This window comes from Lactuca saligna, chromosome 8, assembly GCF_052625555.1.
Source record: "Lactuca saligna cultivar CGN05327 chromosome 8, ASM5262555v1, whole genome shotgun sequence".
Classification (NCBI taxonomy): domain Eukaryota; kingdom Viridiplantae; phylum Streptophyta; class Magnoliopsida; order Asterales; family Asteraceae; genus Lactuca; species Lactuca saligna.
Window position 1 is genome coordinate 151,585,802 of NC_136424.1, and position 19,149 is coordinate 151,604,950.

General features: G+C 34.0%; 5 protein-coding genes and 1 long non-coding RNA gene across 8 annotated transcripts; 3 read left to right on the top strand and 3 right to left on the bottom strand.

The window, feature by feature from the left end:
* Positions 1-356: 356 nt before the first annotated feature.
* Positions 357-1,710, top strand: HCHIB (basic chitinase). Its single transcript, XM_078971985.1, has 3 exons — positions 357-812; positions 948-1,098; positions 1,236-1,710. The coding sequence occupies exons 1-3, from the start codon at positions 386-388 to the stop codon at positions 1,603-1,605; spliced, it is 948 nt and encodes a 315-aa protein (XP_078828111.1). The 5' UTR covers positions 357-385; the 3' UTR covers positions 1,606-1,710.
* A 315-nt stretch (positions 1,711-2,025) lies between these two features.
* LOC145013181 (voltage-dependent L-type calcium channel subunit) lies at positions 2,026-3,655 on the bottom strand. Its single transcript, XM_078971986.1, has 3 exons — positions 3,236-3,655; positions 2,439-2,676; positions 2,026-2,318 (listed from the first exon to the last, which is right to left on the bottom strand). The coding sequence occupies exons 1-3, from the start codon at positions 3,608-3,610 to the stop codon at positions 2,182-2,184; spliced, it is 750 nt and encodes a 249-aa protein (XP_078828112.1). The 5' UTR covers positions 3,611-3,655; the 3' UTR covers positions 2,026-2,181.
* Positions 3,656-7,239: 3,584 nt separating this feature from the next.
* On the top strand, positions 7,240-10,133 carry LOC145013382 (putative pentatricopeptide repeat-containing protein At3g47840). The gene has a single exon (XM_078972172.1). It carries the CDS (start codon positions 7,473-7,475, stop codon positions 9,249-9,251), a length of 1,779 nt encoding a protein of 592 aa, XP_078828298.1. The 5' UTR covers positions 7,240-7,472; the 3' UTR covers positions 9,252-10,133.
* Positions 10,134-11,526: 1,393 nt separating this feature from the next.
* Positions 11,527-13,061, bottom strand: LOC145010867 (hikeshi-like protein). Of its 2 annotated transcripts, none has more exons than XM_078969426.1 (3): positions 12,965-13,061; positions 12,260-12,565; positions 11,527-12,177 (listed from the first exon to the last, which is right to left on the bottom strand). In XM_078969426.1, exons 2-3 carry the CDS (start codon positions 12,360-12,362, stop codon positions 11,705-11,707), a joined length of 576 nt encoding a protein of 191 aa, XP_078825552.1. In that variant the 5' UTR covers positions 12,363-12,565; positions 12,965-13,061; the 3' UTR covers positions 11,527-11,704. The 2 variants fall into 2 exon arrangements, with proteins under 2 accessions (XP_078825552.1, XP_078825553.1); XM_078969427.1 differs by lacking the exon at positions 12,965-13,061 and adding an exon at positions 12,688-12,801.
* A 756-nt stretch (positions 13,062-13,817) lies between these two features.
* Positions 13,818-15,373, top strand: LOC145010868 (uncharacterized). 2 transcript variants are annotated; one of them, XR_013663937.1, is made up of 3 exons: positions 13,818-13,951; positions 14,719-14,976; positions 15,056-15,373. It is a non-coding gene; the product is annotated as an uncharacterized LOC145010868 (long non-coding RNA). The 2 variants fall into 2 exon arrangements; XR_013663938.1 differs by having other exon boundaries at positions 14,719-14,947.
* Positions 15,374-16,069: 696 nt separating this feature from the next.
* Positions 16,070-17,850, bottom strand: LOC145010182 (putative protein FAR1-RELATED SEQUENCE 10). Its single transcript, XM_078968755.1, has 4 exons — positions 17,574-17,850; positions 17,321-17,466; positions 16,998-17,247; positions 16,070-16,701 (listed from the first exon to the last, which is right to left on the bottom strand). The coding sequence occupies exons 1-4, from the start codon at positions 17,848-17,850 to the stop codon at positions 16,070-16,072; spliced, it is 1,305 nt and encodes a 434-aa protein (XP_078824881.1).
* Between the last annotated feature and the right edge of the window lie 1,299 nt (positions 17,851-19,149).

Consider the following 19,149-nt stretch of genomic DNA (forward strand, 5'->3'; position numbering starts at 1 on the left):
AAACAGCAATTTCATTATATTTATATAAAAATTGGTTAATTTGAGTGATGTTTTATTATTAATAAACCAAAAAGAAATTTTGTAGGTAAAACAAAATGGTCAAAATATGTATTATATAATTAAAATTTTGAATATAATTTTACTTAAATTATTATGAAAATAACGATAAAAGTATGGACCTTATAAATATTTGATGATGGCATATTGGCCGTTGTTGATTTTTACCTCTTTAATTAACCAGGTCTTTGAATTTTAATGGTCAACAAATATGACAAAGACTTGGTCACAAAGAAAGAAGGAAAAAAAAACACTACACATGACTATAAATACACCAAGTTCCACACATTAATTCACATCCTCTCCTTCCATCACAACACACATAACTATGTCCAACTTTCGGTTTTTAACGATCATCTTTCTCTTGACCACACCCATAGCAATCATCTCAGCTCAAAATTGTGGGAGACAAGCGGGCAACGCACCATGCTCAAACGGAAATTGTTGTAGCCAATACGGTTTCTGTGGAAACACCCCTGAACACTGCTCGCCAGCCAATAACTGTCAGAGTCAGTGTACCGGGGGTGTAACACCACCTACCACTGGTGGTGTCGGTTCCATCATTACTGGAGCCGTATTTGATCAAATGCTCAAGTATCGAAACGACCCAAGATGTCGTGGCAACGGATTTTATACTTACAATGCTTTTATAAATGCCGCAAATGCATTTAATGGATTTGGCACAACAGGAAATGATGAAGTCCGAAAAAGAGAACTCGCCGCTTTCTTTGCTCAAACCTCCCATGAAACAACAGGTATTTTAATTTTTTCTTTCTTAGGTTAGGTTTTTTATTGTATTTGACATGTAATTGACTATGTAATTGACTGATCAGACTGGAAATGTATTTAAGTTATTTGTGTTAAAGTAAAGGATGGATTTGCTTGTGTAGGTGGAGGTGGTTGGCCAAGTGCACCCGATGGTCCATTTGCATGGGGGTATTGCTTTGTAAGAGAAGAAAATCCAACGAGTAGCTACTGTGACTCCGATGAATGGCCTTGTCCTCAACAGTATTTCGGTAGAGGACCTATCCAACTCTCTCAGTAAGTTTTTAGCTTCTTAAAGCATCTCTAATCCATGTCGTTTATTATTCCATAAATTTTATGTTATATAAATTTATTAAACTAGGTTTACAAATGGAAAATTATTCTGATATTGTATCTAATTAACATTGTGACAGCAACTACAACTACGGGTTATTTGGACGTTCAGTTGGAATGGACTTGATCAACAACCCTGATCTCTTAGCCACAAACCCAACCTTATCATTTCGTTCAGCCATATGGTACTGGATGACTCCACAGGGGAATAAACCATCGAGCCATGATGTGATCACAGGAAGGTGGAGCCCTTCAGCTGCAGACAGGTCAGCGGGTCGGGTTTCGGGTTATGGTGTTATAACAAATATCATTAATGGTGGTTTGGAATGTGGGCAAGGTAGGAACGACAAGGTGGAAGATAGGATTGGGTTTTATAGAAGGTATTGTAGCATTTTAGGCGTTAGTCCTGGAGATAATCTAGATTGCTATAATCAAAGGGCTTTTGGATAGTGATCATGTCGTTATTGGATATCTTGGAATTTAGAATAAAGAACAATGTGTTATTTAAATCGTCATTTGAATAATCTGAATAATATGGTTATGTATTTTTCTGTCTCTCTGTGATTAGTAGGCATTACAACAAACATTATTATATTATAAGTTTTATAAATATAGTTAACATATAGTGCATTCGTAACACCTTTATAACAAATGACAAGAATCCTATCAAAATAATATCACGTGACATGTAAATCAGATATCCTAGTATCATGTCAGACGTAAGTTAGGTAGTCACTAGTCACTAGTTCATTCAAATTAGGAAACTAGGGCCCCTTAAATCAAGAGAGTGTTACCTTTTTAAGTCATTATCCCGACTAAAAACTATGTATTTTTTTTAATGGTTCTAAAGGGTTTAAGTGCTCATAGATGTAAAAGCAAAATAATATTTACATAAAAAGAAAAAACTATAGATTTTAGAATCCGTAACAAACACTGACATCCTTGACTTATTTAACTACCCGTATAACAACTCCCATGAAACTGCACTGCCAGTGTTAGTGTCAGTATCAGTGTCAGCCAGTGTCACTAGTTGATTACAACCGGTGCGGGCTCTTTATAACTGCGAGGAGTGTTGTGCTGAGCATCGACACTCAGCGAACGTTTCGCAAAAGAGGCGCTTTTTGACACGCCCAACCACACCATCCAGATCAACCCAATCCAACCTATCACCACAAAACAAAATTATTTACAACCTTCTAAATATTTTTATTCAAAAAGATTAGATTTTTATACATTGCTATTTCTTGCATTTAGGCAAAAAGGATAGAATAAGAATGAAATACCTGCAGCCACTAAAGCAGCAATGATGGATGAGATTGTTACAGTGAAGGTAACAAAAGCAGCAACAAACAAAGTTGTAATGTAAAAAGCTGTCAAACAAAAAAAGAATATTGCTAAAAAGCCGCCAACTGCCGCCAGGGAGATGAGAAGAGAGATCACGATTGCATTCACTGTTGCCGCCACGAAGAACAGCATAAACACCAGTATTCCGGTCAAAGCTAGAAGAGTCACTGCCCCACCCTACAACAGTTTTCATGAACAAGAAATAGTGTCATAAATTTTCCATCTTTACAACTCAAGATCATGAATACTTTATCTATTTCATCCCAAACATCATCTATCTACATGAATGCAAGAGCAAAAAACAGGAATCGTAAGCAGGGTATAACAATTTAGGGTTAGGGTTTAACAATTAGGCCGAAGCTCTGACTCTTGAATGCAGCTACACGAATGATGCCCAAAAGCAAGCTCAAACAGAATGTAGAGACTGCTATTCTGTTCGATTTAACCTAATTGGATTCACTGACATATCATCATCAAAATTCGAAGCCTTTGGATCAAAATTTCAACTCAAAAAGTTCTCTACCAAATTAAAGAAACAAGCTTGATGTCGGATTTTATTTTAAAAGCTAGTAAGATCGAGGTATAAATGAAGCCAAAATTTATTGAAGTTGAGAATGTAAACAAGAAGGTAATAAAGTAACGCTGTATAACCAGAATCAGCTGAATCTGAAAAGCTAATAAATACCACATAATAATTTCAACAAAATTGTTGTCCAAAATAAGATCGAATACTTACAGACACAACCAATAGAGCTCGGAGAGGACTACCGCGACGAGTCCATTGAAGAACCTCGCGACGGGTGTTCAGGGTAGCTTCGCGAAACATAGGAGCCGCTTCTATGAACGATTTCTTGATCCGATTAGCCATAGGAGGACGACCAGCGCCTGAATTTTGATCAGGATTCGGATCGAAAATGGATTCGGTAAGGTGGTTGAAAACGCCGCTCAAAGTTACATCTTCTCCTAATTCACCGTGGCTAACCTCAGATTTGTCTGATAACGATTTGGTGCTAAAAGATTTCTCTTTTTCATCCTCAACCACCGAAGGCGGAGGCGATGATAACACGCTGCCGTTGGGTTTTTCCGTTGCACCACCGTTCATCACAGCCATTTTTGTTAGAATTTTGCGACGAGAGGAGGAGCAACAGGTGGCTTTGGATATAAATCAGGTAAGGTTAGCGAAGGTGTTACTGGCCGTTCGATTTGTTGACTAAATGGGATGTCGATTGATCCAACGGCTTAATTTTATCGATGTCGAATAAGCGGTTTTAGTGGATGGTGTACGGATATGGCAAATAGAAAGTAATAGACACGTGTGCAGATATCGCGATGTTTGGATCGTGACCTTTCTACAATTGTAAAGAATTTAAAAAAAAAAAAAAAAAAAAAAATGTTATCCGGAACAATTTCAATCGTTTCATGACCAACTGGAAAAAATAATAATTTAATATAACATTTCTGGATAAAAACATGCGAAAAGGAGAAAAACGAAAAAAAATCATACTTATTTACTTTAAATTCAATAAACTAGATATGCTCTTAATGATATGGATGAAAAAACAACCAACCGGGGAAGGCAAAAGTTAATACATATCGAGGGAAGTTAAACGGACAACAAGTTATACCAATAACCCTTTCTGAATAATAAAACTAATTATTTGAAAACAACATCTGTGGATTTAGAAGATATAACATTAGAATGCATGATCTCTTGGACTCTATTGAGGAACATAATACAAAATGATTAACTTGTTTGGACGATTAATCCAAAAGTTATGGATAGTCGGTACATATCGAGAGAAGTCAAACGGACAACAAGTTACACCGATAGCTTTTTCTAAATGACAAAACTAATTCTTTGAAAACAACATTTGTGGATTTAGAATATGTAACATTAGAATGCATAATCTGTTGGACTCTATTGAGGAACATAATATAAAATGATTAACCTGTTTGATAATTAATCCAAAAGTTATGGATGGTCAAAGAATGGGATTTGCATAAAAATGAACTAGGGTTGCATAAGGTGGTGTAAAGATAAAATAGGAAAAAGGAAGTAAATACAGGGTTGCATTGCATGTTACACTGACGAGTACTTCCATGCCATCGTATGCATTAGGGCGTGCCAATGAGAAAAGAGAAGCAAACTACTCGATTGTTTATGTGTGGCTTGCATAGAATCATACATACATGCATACATGTATAAAGGGACATTCAAAGACATAAAATTCACAAAAAATCACTAATTTATATAAAGAAAACTTGCTATAGTATTATTAGATGCAAATAGTATCATAATCAATATTGTCTATTATATCTTTAGTTAGATAAACAAACCATTCAACATTTCTTGTGGCATTCATGATTATATATAATTATTTAGTAACTTCAACTTTGAAAACATCAATCTTTTGATGCTATAGTGATTGTTATTAGGCAAAATCAATTTCAACACTTTGATAAAATATTTTTTTATGTTTTTTTATCCAATGACTTCAATTCTTTTGAATCAAATAAAAATCAAAAAATATTTTCAAATTTCTTTAAATGATCAAATATGTTCTTTAACAAGCAACTTTCATGTCTACAACATTTAACAATAATTATATCTAAAACACTCATTAATTGATTTTATGTCATCTTCGTTATTATTTTTCATTGAATATTTTTTCTTCGAACATGATGTTTTATTAGAATAGTAGGTTCTACTTCAATCTCATTTTGCAATGGACTTAGGAATATACAAAGTAGAGGCAAGTTCTTCATTTCTATAATTTTAGATGATCACGTGATCTAGATTATTCTGGTAAAAATAATCTTATTTGAAAACCTTGAAATGTAATAATTTTGATATTTCCTAGTCTATTTTGTCAATGACCATTGCTCTTAGAACAACTTATATATATATATATATATATATATATATATATATATATATATATATATATATATATATATATATATATATATATATATATATATATATATATATATAGAAGTAAGTTCATGCGAAAATATAGATATCCTGCGAAAACGCGAAAACAGCTTTTATCTTATGAAAATTAGATACATGTACTATAAAAAAATAATTTTATTAGCAATAAATTAAAGATAGTAAGTTTACATTAGATGGTGTTATGATAATATAGATTTAAAAACGGTTTTTATAATTATATTTTTTTCACGTCCTTAATCATTTTTAAATTCATGTTTTCATAATAAAAATGTTAAAAATCATACTTTGCTAATATGAAATAGTCTATCATCTATCATCGATTATCATCATGTATTTCAAAGTTTGGATGAATTATTTTCCATAATATAATGTTGAGGTGACATAATATCATATGGTTTTCTTGTTTTCGCGTTTTCGCAAATTATTTGCATTTTCGCATGAACCCTCCCATATATATATATATATATATATATATATATATATATATATATATATATATATATATATATATATATATATATATATATATTGTTATTTGACTTATTTCTATTAAAAAAAATCTAACTAGAAACGTTAATATGTTTAAAAGATTTATTTATAAATAATATATTTTTTCAGCTGAATAAACACTAAATTTTTTGTATTTTATAATTGCATAAATATATCAAAAATATAGTTCTTTCAATCATTTAATCGGTTTTTCTTAACCAATTATGTAATTATTACAATTTTAAATCTCCTCTCTAATAAAAGTGATGTTTTTGTCATATATCTTATTCTTCTTCGTTTGGATACATTGTATCTTTTAAAATATTCAACAATTTTCATTTTCCACTTGTCATTTATACTATTTTCATTTTTCTTAAAATTGAAAACCACATTTAACTTAATGTATAGTAACACAACATATGAGTTAATGTTTATATATGTAACGTATTTAATCAAAATAATTGCTCAATAATTTCTCAACAAACCTGTATTTGCCTCCTTTTTTTTAAATCGCTAATATGATGCATCTGTAAGTTCAATTTACTTCCTTCCTTTTTTTTAGATTTTGCCTCCTTTTTTTTAAATGGCTAATATGATGCATCTATAAGTTCAATTTACTTCCTTCCTTTTTTTAGATCGTCAATATGATGCATCTATAAGTACTCCAACAATTCCAAATTTATACAATGTTGAAGGAAAGGAATTCAATTGTGATATCAAATCATGCTATTTCTATAGTGTAGTCCTTTCCAAAAATCAATTTTCATGATGATGCATATATGATTTCCTACATATTTTATTTTTATTCTTAGTAGCCAAATTTATTTGGATGCTCTTCAAATCCTTTATTCTGCATATTCATAATCGACTATACCGTCATCTACACAAGGTTAGCAAAGTGATTTTATGTATTAAATTTCTTTTATTGAATGTTATTGCTTGTTATACATGATTTTTTAATGATGACCTTCTGTTACAAATGAGTTGATTATTATATAATATGCAATTATGCAAAGTCTAAGTATTTTGGTTTTCTTTTTGCTTCATTGGTGGTGTTCCATAGAATGCCTCAAAGAAAGAACTTCTGACACCAAAGACATTTTAGTTCTTTGATTTGGAATGCATATATGAAAATTATTACTTTACCAATTGCTTAAGGTTTTTAAATTTATATTTAATTTTTTAATAAACTGTGTAATCACACCTAATCACTTTCACAAATATATTTTATTATAAATTACAATGTGTTTCTAAGTTCATATTATTCAATCAATTTTTTTAAATAAAAACAATCCAAACTTAAAATACGTAGCTTTGTTATACAATTGTCACCCTTCCCGTTCTCCCCTTGTTAGAGGGTAACACCAATGAAAACGTTTCTTCTTGGGCATCAAGAAATTCGATATATGTAACCAACAAAATATTCTTGCTAACAGCATCAACTTCCAGAAGAGTTAAGTAATAGACTTTTGGCACTTTGAAAAGGAATGAACCTCACAATTTTCACCATTGTTTTTTTACCCTATAAATGAGACCTGAAGTACTGAGTTCGATTTTGCATAAATGCTCAAAAACAAGAGCATTTCGATATGGGTTTTCCCTTCATGCAGTTGCCGTCAAAATGGGTCTTGAATCCAACGTTATCATCTCGAATCATGTCCTCAATATGTACGCAAAATGCGGGAAGATGGAATTCGCTCGCCAAGTGTTCGATGATATGCCTGAAAGAAACCTTGTAAGTTGGTCTGCTATGATTTCTGGTTACGATCAGGCTGGAAAACCTTTAGAGGCAATTGAACTCTTCGCTCGTATGAAAGTTGATCTCCCAAATGAGTTTGTGTTCGCTAGTGCTATTAGCGCATGTGCTAGCCTCTCTGCTGTTAATATAGGTAAACAAATTCATACAAAGTCAGTGATTCTCGGCTACTCAAACATCTCTTTTGTATCTAATTCACTTGTATCCATGTACATGAAATGCAAGCAGTGTAATGATGCATTATCAGTTTTTACAAAAAGTTCTGAACAACCAAATACTGTTGCATATAATGCTATAATTACAGGGTTAGTAGAAAACGAACAAGTTGAGAAAGCATTTGAGATGTTCAAACTTATGATCCAACAAGGTCTTGTTCCAAATCATTTTACTTTGGTACCTCTTTTAGGAAACTGTAGCACCACAGATAACTTAAGGATCGGAATGGAATTACATTGTGAGGCAATCAAGCTGAATCTTGATTCCATTCCTTTTGTTGGCAATGTGCTAATTAAAATGTACTCAAAGTTTACTCTAATCGAAGAAGCCGAGATGATCTTTTGGTCAATTAAGGAAAAAGATATGATTTCATGGAACACATTCATCACAGCATGTAATCACGCCCTTGATCATGCCAAGGGTATAATCGTCTTTAAGAAAATGATAGAAACACATAGTTCAATCCCAGATGAGTTCACGTACACGAGTGCCCTTTCTTCATGCTCTGGGCTTACATCATCTCTTTTAGGGAGACAAATTCATGGAAATTTAATCAGAACAAGATTTATCAACCATGATATGGATATAGGAATTGCTAATGCACTTATAAACATGTATGCAAAATGTGGTTCTATAAGATATGCAGTGACTTATTTCAACCAAATGAGCTTCCATAATCTTGTTTCCTGGAATACCCTCATGGCAGGATTTGCAAACCATGGATTAGGGAAAGAAGCAATTGGATTGTTTGAACAAATGAAGGGTTTACATATAGAACCTGATTCTGTTACATTTGTTGCACTTTTAGCAGCTTTGAATCACACAGGATTAGTCAATGAGGGTAAGTTTTACTTCAATGAGATGATGAAAACTTATGGGATTACTCCAAATGTAGAGCATGTTTCTTGTATTGTTGACTTACTTGGGAGATCAAGAAGGGTAAAAGAGGCAGAAGAGTATATGGAAAGATTTTGTTTTGAAGATGATCCTGTTGTTCTTGGGTGTTTATTGTCTGCTTGTCGTGTACATGGTGATGTTGTTATTGGGAAAAGGACAGCTGGACGTTTGTTGAAGATTGAAGAAATTTCTAGTTCGCCTTTTGTGTTGTTGTCTAATTTATATGCTTCAGAGAGCATGTGGGAAGGTGTTGCAGATGCAAGAAAACAGTTGAAAGATAGTTTGTTGAAGAAGGAGGTTGGACATAGTTTGATTGAAGTTAAAGGGTGTGTTGAGAAGTTTACTGTTGGAAGAATTTGTCATTCCAGAATTGAAGAGATTTTGGGTGTGCTTAAAGTTTTGAGCTTTTTAGATCATGACTATTCTTGGTGTTACTAAAGTTTTACTAATGATTGAATATAGATGTTGACTTATGATTCCCAAAACTTTAGCATGAATGTCTTTCTTGGGTTTGTTGAAGTCGTTAGTTTTTGAAGTAGCTACACTCAAATCGTGTTCATTGGTGATATCTAAGGTAGTAGCTACACTCGAATCGTTTATTGGCGTCGTGGTAGTAGGGGAAGAACAATTAAGAATAATTAGCCTTCATTGTGCATGTAACATTCTTGACAATCCCATAATCCTAAACGTAGTTTACTCTTAACTTCAAATATCAAAAAGGAAACCATGCTTTTCAAACTAGAATTTGAAAATGTATTTCACACTTCGAGCTGGTGTTTTCTTGAATCTAGTAAAGGTCCGATGGGTTTTCCCGATGTAAGGAGAAGTTTGGTTAATGCTGGTCTTTCGATCTATAAGAATCTTGGGGAACCTACAAAAGTATTAAATGTCACTAGAGGGGCACAACAAAAGCAGCCCATTGCCTCAATTCTCGTTTCTAATTGCTATGAGAGTCTTAAATGTGGTGATTTGGGTGTAATGCCAAATAATTGGCCAATTTGATCTCACTTATTTTATCCTGATGATGCCATCTTTATGAGCGATTGCAAGGTTGTCAAAATCGTTTTTGTAATCGTAAAACCAGACGCTTCTACGATCCTAAACGTGAATATCGATCCCGATCTCATTAAACCTGTAGTAGGATCGTAAAATCGAGTCGTAGAATCGTTCCAATCCTACATTTCCCATGTTTTTCCCATTTGAGCAATGTAATTTACCTTCCAACTTTATATGACCATAACTTCTTCATATGTATTCGGATTTTGATGATGTTTATATCCAATGATTCATATTCTAGTCAACAACTTTCTTTTATAATAATTCGGCTAAAAACAACTTCATTTTTATTTATAATGATGTAAACGAAGTTTTAAACGTTTTAAAACGTATGGATGCATTGCTTGTTATGTTTAGATTACAATGGAAATTGTCTATAATAGCTACTAGGTGTGAGACTCATGTATTACATGAATTTATTTAATTAATTAATATATATATATATATATATATATATATATATATATATATATATATATATATATATATATATATATATATAATTTTAACAATTTGAAACGTTTGAATTTATAAAAAAATGAGAAAAATTTGAATTATTAAAATTAATAAAACTTTAATGTATTGAATACATTACATATATAAACTCTTTCTAATAAATAGTTTACATATATATTACCTTACACATTAAATGTGGAATTTTAATTTAATAAAATGAAAGCTACAATAAAATAACAAGTGAAAAATAAAAAATTTAAAAAATCTAGAAAATACCATGTGTTCAAATGAATGAGAAGAGAACAAATGGTAAAAAAACTTCATTTATTAAGGAGGATTACAAATGTTTTAAAAAATTTAGACCTTGTAGACAATCAACTAATGGATGAAAATATATTTTCATGTGTTAAAATTATAATTACATTGTTTTTGTAGGATCTTACGATCTCGGTTCGATCTTATGATCCAGATTTTGCAAACCCTAAAACGATCTAATGTAGATCTAGATCTTAACAACCTTGAACAACTGGCCTTCCTCAATTTTTCACAACCTAGTAGGAATACTTGGGTGTTTTAACTTGGCATCGGGGGCTAAAAGTTAACTTCTCCACAAATAGAGTGTTTGGCATTGGGATCTTCGATAAAGTTATCTTCTATAAAATCATTTTGCCTTTCTTTTCTCATACTTTAGGGCTTCTATTGTGGGCAAATATGAACTTATCAAAGAACCAGAAACCAGTCGTAGACAAATTCCAAGCAAGGCTTTCAAGTTGGAAAGCACAAACTTTATCATTTGACGAAAAAATCACTTTCATTATTATTTTTCGATTTTCAAAGCACCACTAATTGTTATTGAGATGTTGAAAAAACACATACTTTTTAGACTCATTTAGAGGTGGTCATTTTGAGCATATTAATGTTTTTCGTAATAAGTGGTATTATAAGCATATTTTCTAAAAACCAGTATTTTCTCTATCATATTAATTATTTAAGCACAAGCACACGTGCATCCAAAGACCAAGTTTCATGAAGCTCGAAGTTCTTTCATGGTGATACTAATACGCACAGAATGCAAGTTCAATCAAAACCCATCAAAGCTAGTGTAAAACAATCACACATTGTGTCTCAAAAGGTTATACAATCCAATTTGCAACTTAAAAAGATGATTTTTGTGCCCATTTTGTTCTTGAGAATCATCACATGTTCAAGTAATACATTGAAATATTATGTTTGGAGAAGAAGATTGCTCACAAATTAAATTAGACTGCCACTAAAACTCAAGCTTTTATGTCACAGACATTTGATCGAACACTTTGAATGCAAAATACAAACTTGTTTGACAAAAAAATAAAAATAAAGGCAGTGTACCTTAATTCACACTACAAAGCAAATCCCTTCAAGTACTCAGGATCTCGTTTCGCCCGTTCTTGAAACTTTTTAAACCACCGATCCAATATATCCATTGGCACCACCAATTTGCTCCCATCAACTCCACAAAACGATTGCATAAAATTAAACAAATTTTCCCCAACCTTCATAGCCAGCCGCTCAATCCTTTTCTCCGCTGCCACATCAAGTGATGGGAGAGAGGCCAGGTCTTCAACGGAAACTCCGATTTTGGCTGAGAGAGGGGCGGCGTCGGGGGCGGTGAGCTGTTTGTGAAGTCCTTCGCCGCCTGGATCAGGCCAGGGAAGGGAGAGGACGGCGGAAGGGCGGGCTAGGGTTACTGCGCCGACGAATTGGAATGGGGACCCAGGCGATTGGATGTACACAGCTAGGGCTTTGTCAGGTGGAAGAGTGAAATTATTGAGAAGAAAGATGCAGACTTCGCGGATTGAATCATACGCCTCACCTGCAAGTGATGGAATTTGGGGGTTAGTTACTGATGAAAACGATTACTGTGTGTTTTTGTGTGTGTGAGCTTTGGACATTACCAACGAATGTGTTCATGTCTAGGAGCCAGTGGAAGGTGTCGATTTGGGTAAAAGTAGATATGTCCATCGGGAAACTACGATTTGGGAACACGACGCCGAACATCGTTTCTTGATTTCTCTGTGTTGCCTCAAGATTCTAGAGGTTTTATTTGATGGGATCAAACGAAAAAGTAATTGAATGTTCGCTTTAGTAGTAGTGTATCTTCGAGCTCGTATCTAATGACACCGAAGCGAAGAAAATCTAGAAGGATCGAGACGACAATGGATGCTGAAAGCGCGGTCTTGTTAAAATTTGGAGGAAGTTACCTACGAAAAAAAAATAACGGGGTGTTTGGGTTAGGGTTGTTTGGTTTAGCTTTTATTAGGAAAAAGTTATTTAAAAAAAAAAAAAAAAAAAAAAAAAACTTTTTAAGGTAAGAATAAATTACAGATTCGTTCCTCGTCGAAGTGTCAAATTGTACGTTTAGTCCTTATTTTCAAAAATTAACTCGGATCGTCCATCATATAATCAAAAGTTGCACGTTTCGTCCCTCATATAATTAAAAGTTGCACGCTTCGTCCCTCACTGACATAAAATGACTATATTGCCCTTTTCTATTTTTTTTTTAGTTTTTTAATATTATTTACTATTTATAAATTAGAAAAAAAAAAAAAAAAAAAAAAAAAAAAAAAAAAAATTGAGATTTATAGTTTAGTGGGACTCACCACCTCTCACATTCCCCTATCCCTTCCCATCCACCCCCTTCTTCACTAAATACCTTCCCCGACACCACCACCAGCCACTTTTCCTTCACCACTTTCATCTCCGGTGGTTAAATCCCAACCATCTAAGACTACTCCTTCCCCCTTTTTGAACACGCCATACAAACACAAACATACACCAGGACAAATTTGTTTTGCAATAAACCCACCACCCTTTACCTTTAACATTCTCTCTCTCTCACACACACACACCTCCAGCAACCACCTGTAATGAGCACCAAACCAAAACAAAATTAAAAAGAAACATGCAATTAGTTCCAGAAAATGAAATCGAAAATGATCTCAGAAATTGAAATCGAAATCAAAATCCTAAAGATGGTGGTGGTCGTCATTCTAGAGCATTTCGCCGGAATCCGGTACTCATCTTATCCAGCAATAACTTTTTAGTTTCACTTTCAAAATCGAAACCTAGACTTAAGCTACATAAAAATGAGATCATAAAAAGAAATTGAACACAAGAACTTCTAACAGAGGTGAATGTGGTGAAATGAAATCCCAACGTCGAAATCTACCTGCGATTGATTTTTGAAATTCCAACTTCCAAAACCTGATTTTTGAAACACCGAATCCAAACCCAATGTCTAGAATCCGAACTTTGAAATCCGCTAGTGACCGACTCAATAAGACAAGGCGGGGAAGAAAATCGGCGAGAGAAGAGAGGTAAGAAACTTGCTTTGAAGTTGGGGTGTACTCCAGATTTACAAGTAGATCTTGGGGTAATGCTTTGGGTTTCAAATTCACATGGATGGCATGACGGTTGCACTGAAAATAAGGGTTTTCGGTGGCGATTTGTGTCCTCCGGTGCTCGATCAGTGTCGTCGGCGATGTTGATCGGAGTGTGGCGGTGCTCTTTAGGGTTCATAAATGGGGTTTTGGAATTTGGTGGAACAGATGAGATACACGGACCTAGGTTAAAGGTGGAACGATGAGGTGTGTGTCCATATTTCTTTTTTATTTTTATTTTTTTATATTAAAAGTAATAAATAAACTAAAAAGAAATCAAAAAATAAGTGTCAAAGGGCATAATAATCATTTTAGGTTAGGTAGGGACAAAACGTGTAAGTTTTAAACATATGAGGGGTGGTCCGAGTTAATTTTTAAAAATATGGACTAAACGTGTATTTTAGCATTCGGACGAGGGACGAATCGTGTAATTTACTCTTAGGGTAATTAACTATTGCCCTTGTACTCAATTGGTCACTTTCCTTTTTTTTTTTTTTTTTTGTATCTTATTTACCATTGAACTTGTTGTATGTGTTCACAGAAACTAGGGGTGGAATTGGTACGGTACTAATTCGTTTTTTCTTAAACCGTGTACTGTACCAACTATACTTGGTATAAAAAAATTGCTACCAGTACCGTACCAAATATATTTGGTACCAATATATTTGGCTACCAACAAATTTGGTCAGTACAAATTGGTAATGGTATATACCGACTTATTTTATTTTTCTATTGTAAGATTTTAAAATAAGCAAATACATCGGGTAATTTTGATATTTAGTAAAGAAATTGGTTATGTAGTTCTTTTAATTTACAAAATAATTATATGAGAAAATTACACGGTTGGTCCCTATGGTTTGCTCTTACTTGCACGCTTCGTCCCTGGAAAGAATTTTTAACTCGGACAATCCCTATAACTTTATTTCGTTACCCGTCTAGTCCTTTAGTTAACTTTCCGTCTTATTTGGGGTTAGGAACTACTCACGTGAGTGGCACGCTGGGGGCATTTTTGTCCTTTCAACCATACAACGGACTTAAAACTACTTCTCCTTCCTTTTTTTTCTCAATCGGTGCTTCCAGTTCTCCTCTTCTACTCCATTTCTTTTGCTCGTGAAGACTGAAGATCCACAAAATTGATTATGGTGAAATGCAAGTGTGGAGCTGTAGGGATCATACGAACTTCAGGAACAAAGAGAAATCCTGGTAGGCCTTTTTATGCATGCCCTTTACAGGTATAGAGTATGCAATTTTTTTTGGTAATTTCTAGGATGAACCCTAGTTTGTGCTAATCGAGGGTATTGAAAACTTCAGGGACCAAGAAGTGGATTTATTTCGTGGGTAGATGAAGAAAATCATACGTATGAGGTTGAAAGCCAAAATCTTGAGCTTGAAATCCATAATGAAGAACTTCAAATCCAAAATCGTGACCTTGAAATCCAGAATGAAGAACTTGAAATCCAAAATCGGAACCTTAAAATGTTGTTAATTGTCAGTTGGATTTTGTTTTTTGGGATAATTGTTTACAAGTTGTAGTATTAGGTATTTCAGTAGTGGTTTTTGGTTGAAGATAATCTAATGAATGGGTAATATTAGCATGTTTGTATTGCTGCATTTTAATGAAATGGTATATTTTGGTACAATTAATAGTTGCACTTTGTTCTCTTATAAAAGATTACAATGGATTATTACCATCTTGTATTGCTGGAATTGGGAGAGAAAGGGTATCTATTGGTACAATTAATAGATGCAATGCAACTGTAATCTTTTGATATTTTTCATTTAACATATGACTAAAAACATGCCAAATGAAATGACCAAAAAACATTCCAAATAATCCATTATATAACATTAAATGAAATGACCAAACACATGCCAAATGAAATGTCCAAAAACATGCCAAATGAAATGACCAAAAAACATACCAATAATTGATCCATTAGATAACATTAAAACAAAAGCATTACATAAGAGTTTAACCAAAAACAAATGTCTAAGTACCAACTGCAATTGTTTTGGTGATACTAAACACAATACAATTTAATCAAAATACAAACATCACATGACATAATAGTTTAACCACAATACAAACATCACATTACATAATAGCTTAACCAAAATAAGAGCATCACATGATAAAAGAGTTTACAATGGATCCTTCTCTTTTCCTTTCTTCTTCTGTTTTCCTTTCTCATTCTCTTTTCCTTTATCCTTCTCTTTTCCTTTCTCATTCTTCTTTTTTCCCTTCTTCCCAACAGTTGGTAACTGCCCTTTGCAAGTCCTGGCATTGTGTCCTTCGTTGTTACATTTGGTACATGTAACAGTTTTTTATGCTCTAGAAACTGTATTCCATTTGATCATATCCTCTTTTTCTGTAGCTGACTTCCTTCGTTTCTTTTTTGGTCTTCCTATTGGGACACGGTGTTTTGGAGGCAACAAAGTAGTTGGACAAGGTGACTTAATCCACATTCTTCTACCATTTATCAGATCCACTTTGAAAGAGTACATGTTCCTCCAGGTTGATAGCCAATAACATTCATGAACAAAGGTTTCTGGAATACCAATTGCACCATTATTTCTCCTCATGTCCCAGATTGCAGATACAGCATGTTTGCATGGCATTCCAGTTATTTCCCACTTCTTGCATGAACAGGTTCGTTGATTCACATTCACTACACACTGATCTTGCCAAGGTCCACTCACTTGGTACTTCCCATTTCCACAAAATGATGTTGTATACTCCTCTGCCTGATCTTTGATCTTTTGCAATATCTTGGTAGCTGTTGGAGTCAAAGGGCCTGTTGCTTTGTCAATTTCTTTTTCAACATTCACAATCCTCTTCATGATGTACTCCCGGATGAACTCTAAGCAATTGATAATTGGTGTGTCACGTCCGTCTATTATTTTGCTATTAAAGCACTCGCATATGTTGTTTATCACAATATCAGAATGTGCTCTCCCTATTAATTAATAGAATACATGTATAATTGGTTAGCAAACATTAGAGTATTGTTATGAACTCACTTAATTTAATGAGTAACCACAACAAGAACAACACAATGTAAAGAACATAATGCAATTCCTTAACTATTACTAAATAATATAAAATACCCATAATGCCCCTGTACCAACAAGATGCTCTTTATTTGATGATTACCCCAAACTACCCTTTCTCTAAAATAAGGTGACCAGAGTGGGTGCATAACAAGTATACAACAATAGTTATCATATATTATAATATATAACATGGTCAAACCTGTAAAATGAGAACGTGCCCAATGTTGAGGTGGTATTTGTTTAAGCCACTCATAACATTCTTGGTTTAATTTTCTAACTTCTTCCATTTCTTTTTCAAACTCTTGCACAGTATATGTTGTTGAAAAATTCCAAAGCAGTTCTTTAAACTTATCCCCTCTCCAACGTGACCTCATATTTTCATGTATGTGGCGAACACAATAACGGTGCTCTGCACAAGGAAACAAATCTGCGATGGCAGAACTTAAACCCTACAAGAAAGATACATTATGTCAATGATTTCTTTTCCTTTAGATATTAGTATTCAAAACACAAGAAAATAACCTTTTGCCTGTCTGATATAAATGTAAAATTTGAATTTGAAGCCAACCCTAGGTCATCACCCAAGTGAGTTAAAAACCATGTCCAAGAGTTCAGTGTCTCAGCTTCAACCACAACATATGCTAAAGGATATATTCCATTATTCCCATCTAAAGCCCGTGCAATACAATCCAATAAATAAAAGTAAAAAATAAATCAAAATATATGGTTCAACCACAACATAAGAGAAAATGTACAACAGCAGATAAAATTTGACCATGGAAAGGTCCTTTCATTAAAGCCCCATCTACCCCAAGAAAATCCCTCTTCCCTGCTGCAAATCCTTGCTTCAAAGCACCAAGGCACACGTACACGCGTCTGAAGGTTCTTGTCTCAACATCAGGATTTGGTTCACTTTCGACATCAAGCTTGATAGTGGTGTCTGGGTTTTGAGTCTGCACTTCTAACAAATAATCTTGTAAGATCTTGTACTGAGTGGCATAATCACCCCTGATAATTTTTAAGGCTGCTTGTCTTGCCCTAAAGGCTTTCATCTTAGAAATATCTACTTTGTAGATACGTTAAAGTTGTTCCCTTAAAGCCTTGACTGGAATTTTTGGGTTTGCTTCCACCAGTTGTAGAATTTGCTTTGAAAGAAACTTGTAATCACAAGCCCTAACCTTTCTTGTTTGAAGACATTTATGTTCACTAACATATGTTTTAACTGTCCAATCCTTGTCACGTTTCCACTTACTGGCTAAAAGAACCCAAGGACACTTACCTTCTTCATTGACTACTTCTTGACCGGTCCCACCACCTAGGCTTGTTATGGTTCCCCTGCATACAACCCTTACTCTGTTTTTATCATTCTTCTCAAAATCCAACTCCCTTCTTGTATCTATTGCATGTTGGTTAACCATATCTTTAAACTCCTTTGACGAATTAAATTTCTGATATAAATAGAAAGGCTCACTGACTTGAGCATTTTCGTTCTCATGCGCCCTTCTAATAGCTTTAATCTTTTTGTTTCTTTCTCCTTCGATCCCATCATCCGATGAAGAGTCGGACAAGAAAAGTTCTATATCTATAACTTCAAGGTCTGCTTCATTCCCATCTTCTGTAACTACATGATTCTTTCTTTTAGAAGCACCTCCAATCCACTCAACATCTGGGTCAACATTCAAGTGGAATTCTCTCATGTCAACTTCAACATCATCAATGATATTGTCTTCGTCCACAAGAAAGTCACCATCTTGACTCTCACTATCATCACCACTGTTGATCTCATCACCACTGCTATTATCATCACTACTATGTTCAATTTCAGTTTCCATGATGTTTGCATTATTACTTACCATGTCCACCTTGTCAATTGAAGGCTCATTTCTAGTAGGTGAAATAGGAGGGTTGTTTCTATTAGGCTCAAATGTCAACACATCATTAGGCTCAACTTGTGTATCATGCCATTCCAAAAACAATCTTTTTGGGGTACAATCAATCTCAACTATACGTACCTTAGATGGGTTTGGTGACATCGAGTATGTGTGTAATTTCGTTTGCCCGTGCTCTGTATACACCTTTATTAGCTTATGCTGGCCAACATATTTTGCTAAATGCCTTACATCATCATCTGAAGCTAAAGCAAACAAGCCAAAATCCAAATCGCATAGTGGCCTTCGAAAATGATAGTACATCTCCACATGTAGATTTTCATCGATATACCCAAGTTTCACCATCATGTCATCAATATCGTGAACACAGAAAGTCTCGATGTCTATTAACTCAACGTAATGTCTCTTTCCGTTTACATACTTCCTTCCAGGAAAATCAGTAAACTTTCCACCATGGTTTAA

What these genes read in the sequence shown, in the direction of transcription:
- HCHIB (XM_078971985.1), top strand. Translation starts at nt 386, where the DNA reads ATGTCCAACTTTCGGTTTTTAACGATCATCTTTCTCTTGACCACACCC. An exon ending in AACCTCCCATGAAACAACAG is followed by an intron (nt 813 to 947) that starts GTATTTTAATTT and finishes TTGCTTGTGTAG; the next exon opens with GTGGAGGTGGTTGGCCAAGT. An exon ending in GGACCTATCCAACTCTCTCA is followed by an intron (nt 1,099 to 1,235) that starts GTAAGTTTTTAG and finishes ACATTGTGACAG; the next exon opens with CAACTACAACTACGGGTTAT.
- LOC145013181 (XM_078971986.1), bottom strand. Translation starts at nt 3,610, where the DNA reads ATGGCTGTGATGAACGGTGGTGCAACGGAAAAACCCAACGGCAGCGTG. An exon ending in GAGCTCTATTGGTTGTGTCT is followed by an intron (nt 2,677 to 3,235) that starts GTAAGTATTCGA and finishes AAACTGTTGTAG; the next exon opens with GGTGGGGCAGTGACTCTTCT. An exon ending in TGCTGCTTTAGTGGCTGCAG is followed by an intron (nt 2,319 to 2,438) that starts GTATTTCATTCT and finishes TTGTGGTGATAG; the next exon opens with GTTGGATTGGGTTGATCTGG.
- LOC145013382 (XM_078972172.1), top strand. Translation starts at nt 7,473, where the DNA reads ATGAGACCTGAAGTACTGAGTTCGATTTTGCATAAATGCTCAAAAACA.
- LOC145010867 (XM_078969426.1), bottom strand. Translation starts at nt 12,362, where the DNA reads ATGTTCGGCGTCGTGTTCCCAAATCGTAGTTTCCCGATGGACATATCT. An exon ending in AGACATGAACACATTCGTTG is followed by an intron (nt 12,178 to 12,259) that starts GTAATGTCCAAA and finishes CATCACTTGCAG; the next exon opens with GTGAGGCGTATGATTCAATC.
- LOC145010182 (XM_078968755.1), bottom strand. Translation starts at nt 17,850, where the DNA reads ATGAAAGCCTTTAGGGCAAGACAAGCAGCCTTAAAAATTATCAGGGGT. An exon ending in AATGAAAGGACCTTTCCATG is followed by an intron (nt 17,467 to 17,573) that starts GTCAAATTTTAT and finishes CACGGGCTTTAG; the next exon opens with ATGGGAATAATGGAATATAT. An exon ending in GGCACGTTCTCATTTTACAG is followed by an intron (nt 16,702 to 16,997) that starts GTTTGACCATGT and finishes ATTAATTAATAG; the next exon opens with GGAGAGCACATTCTGATATT.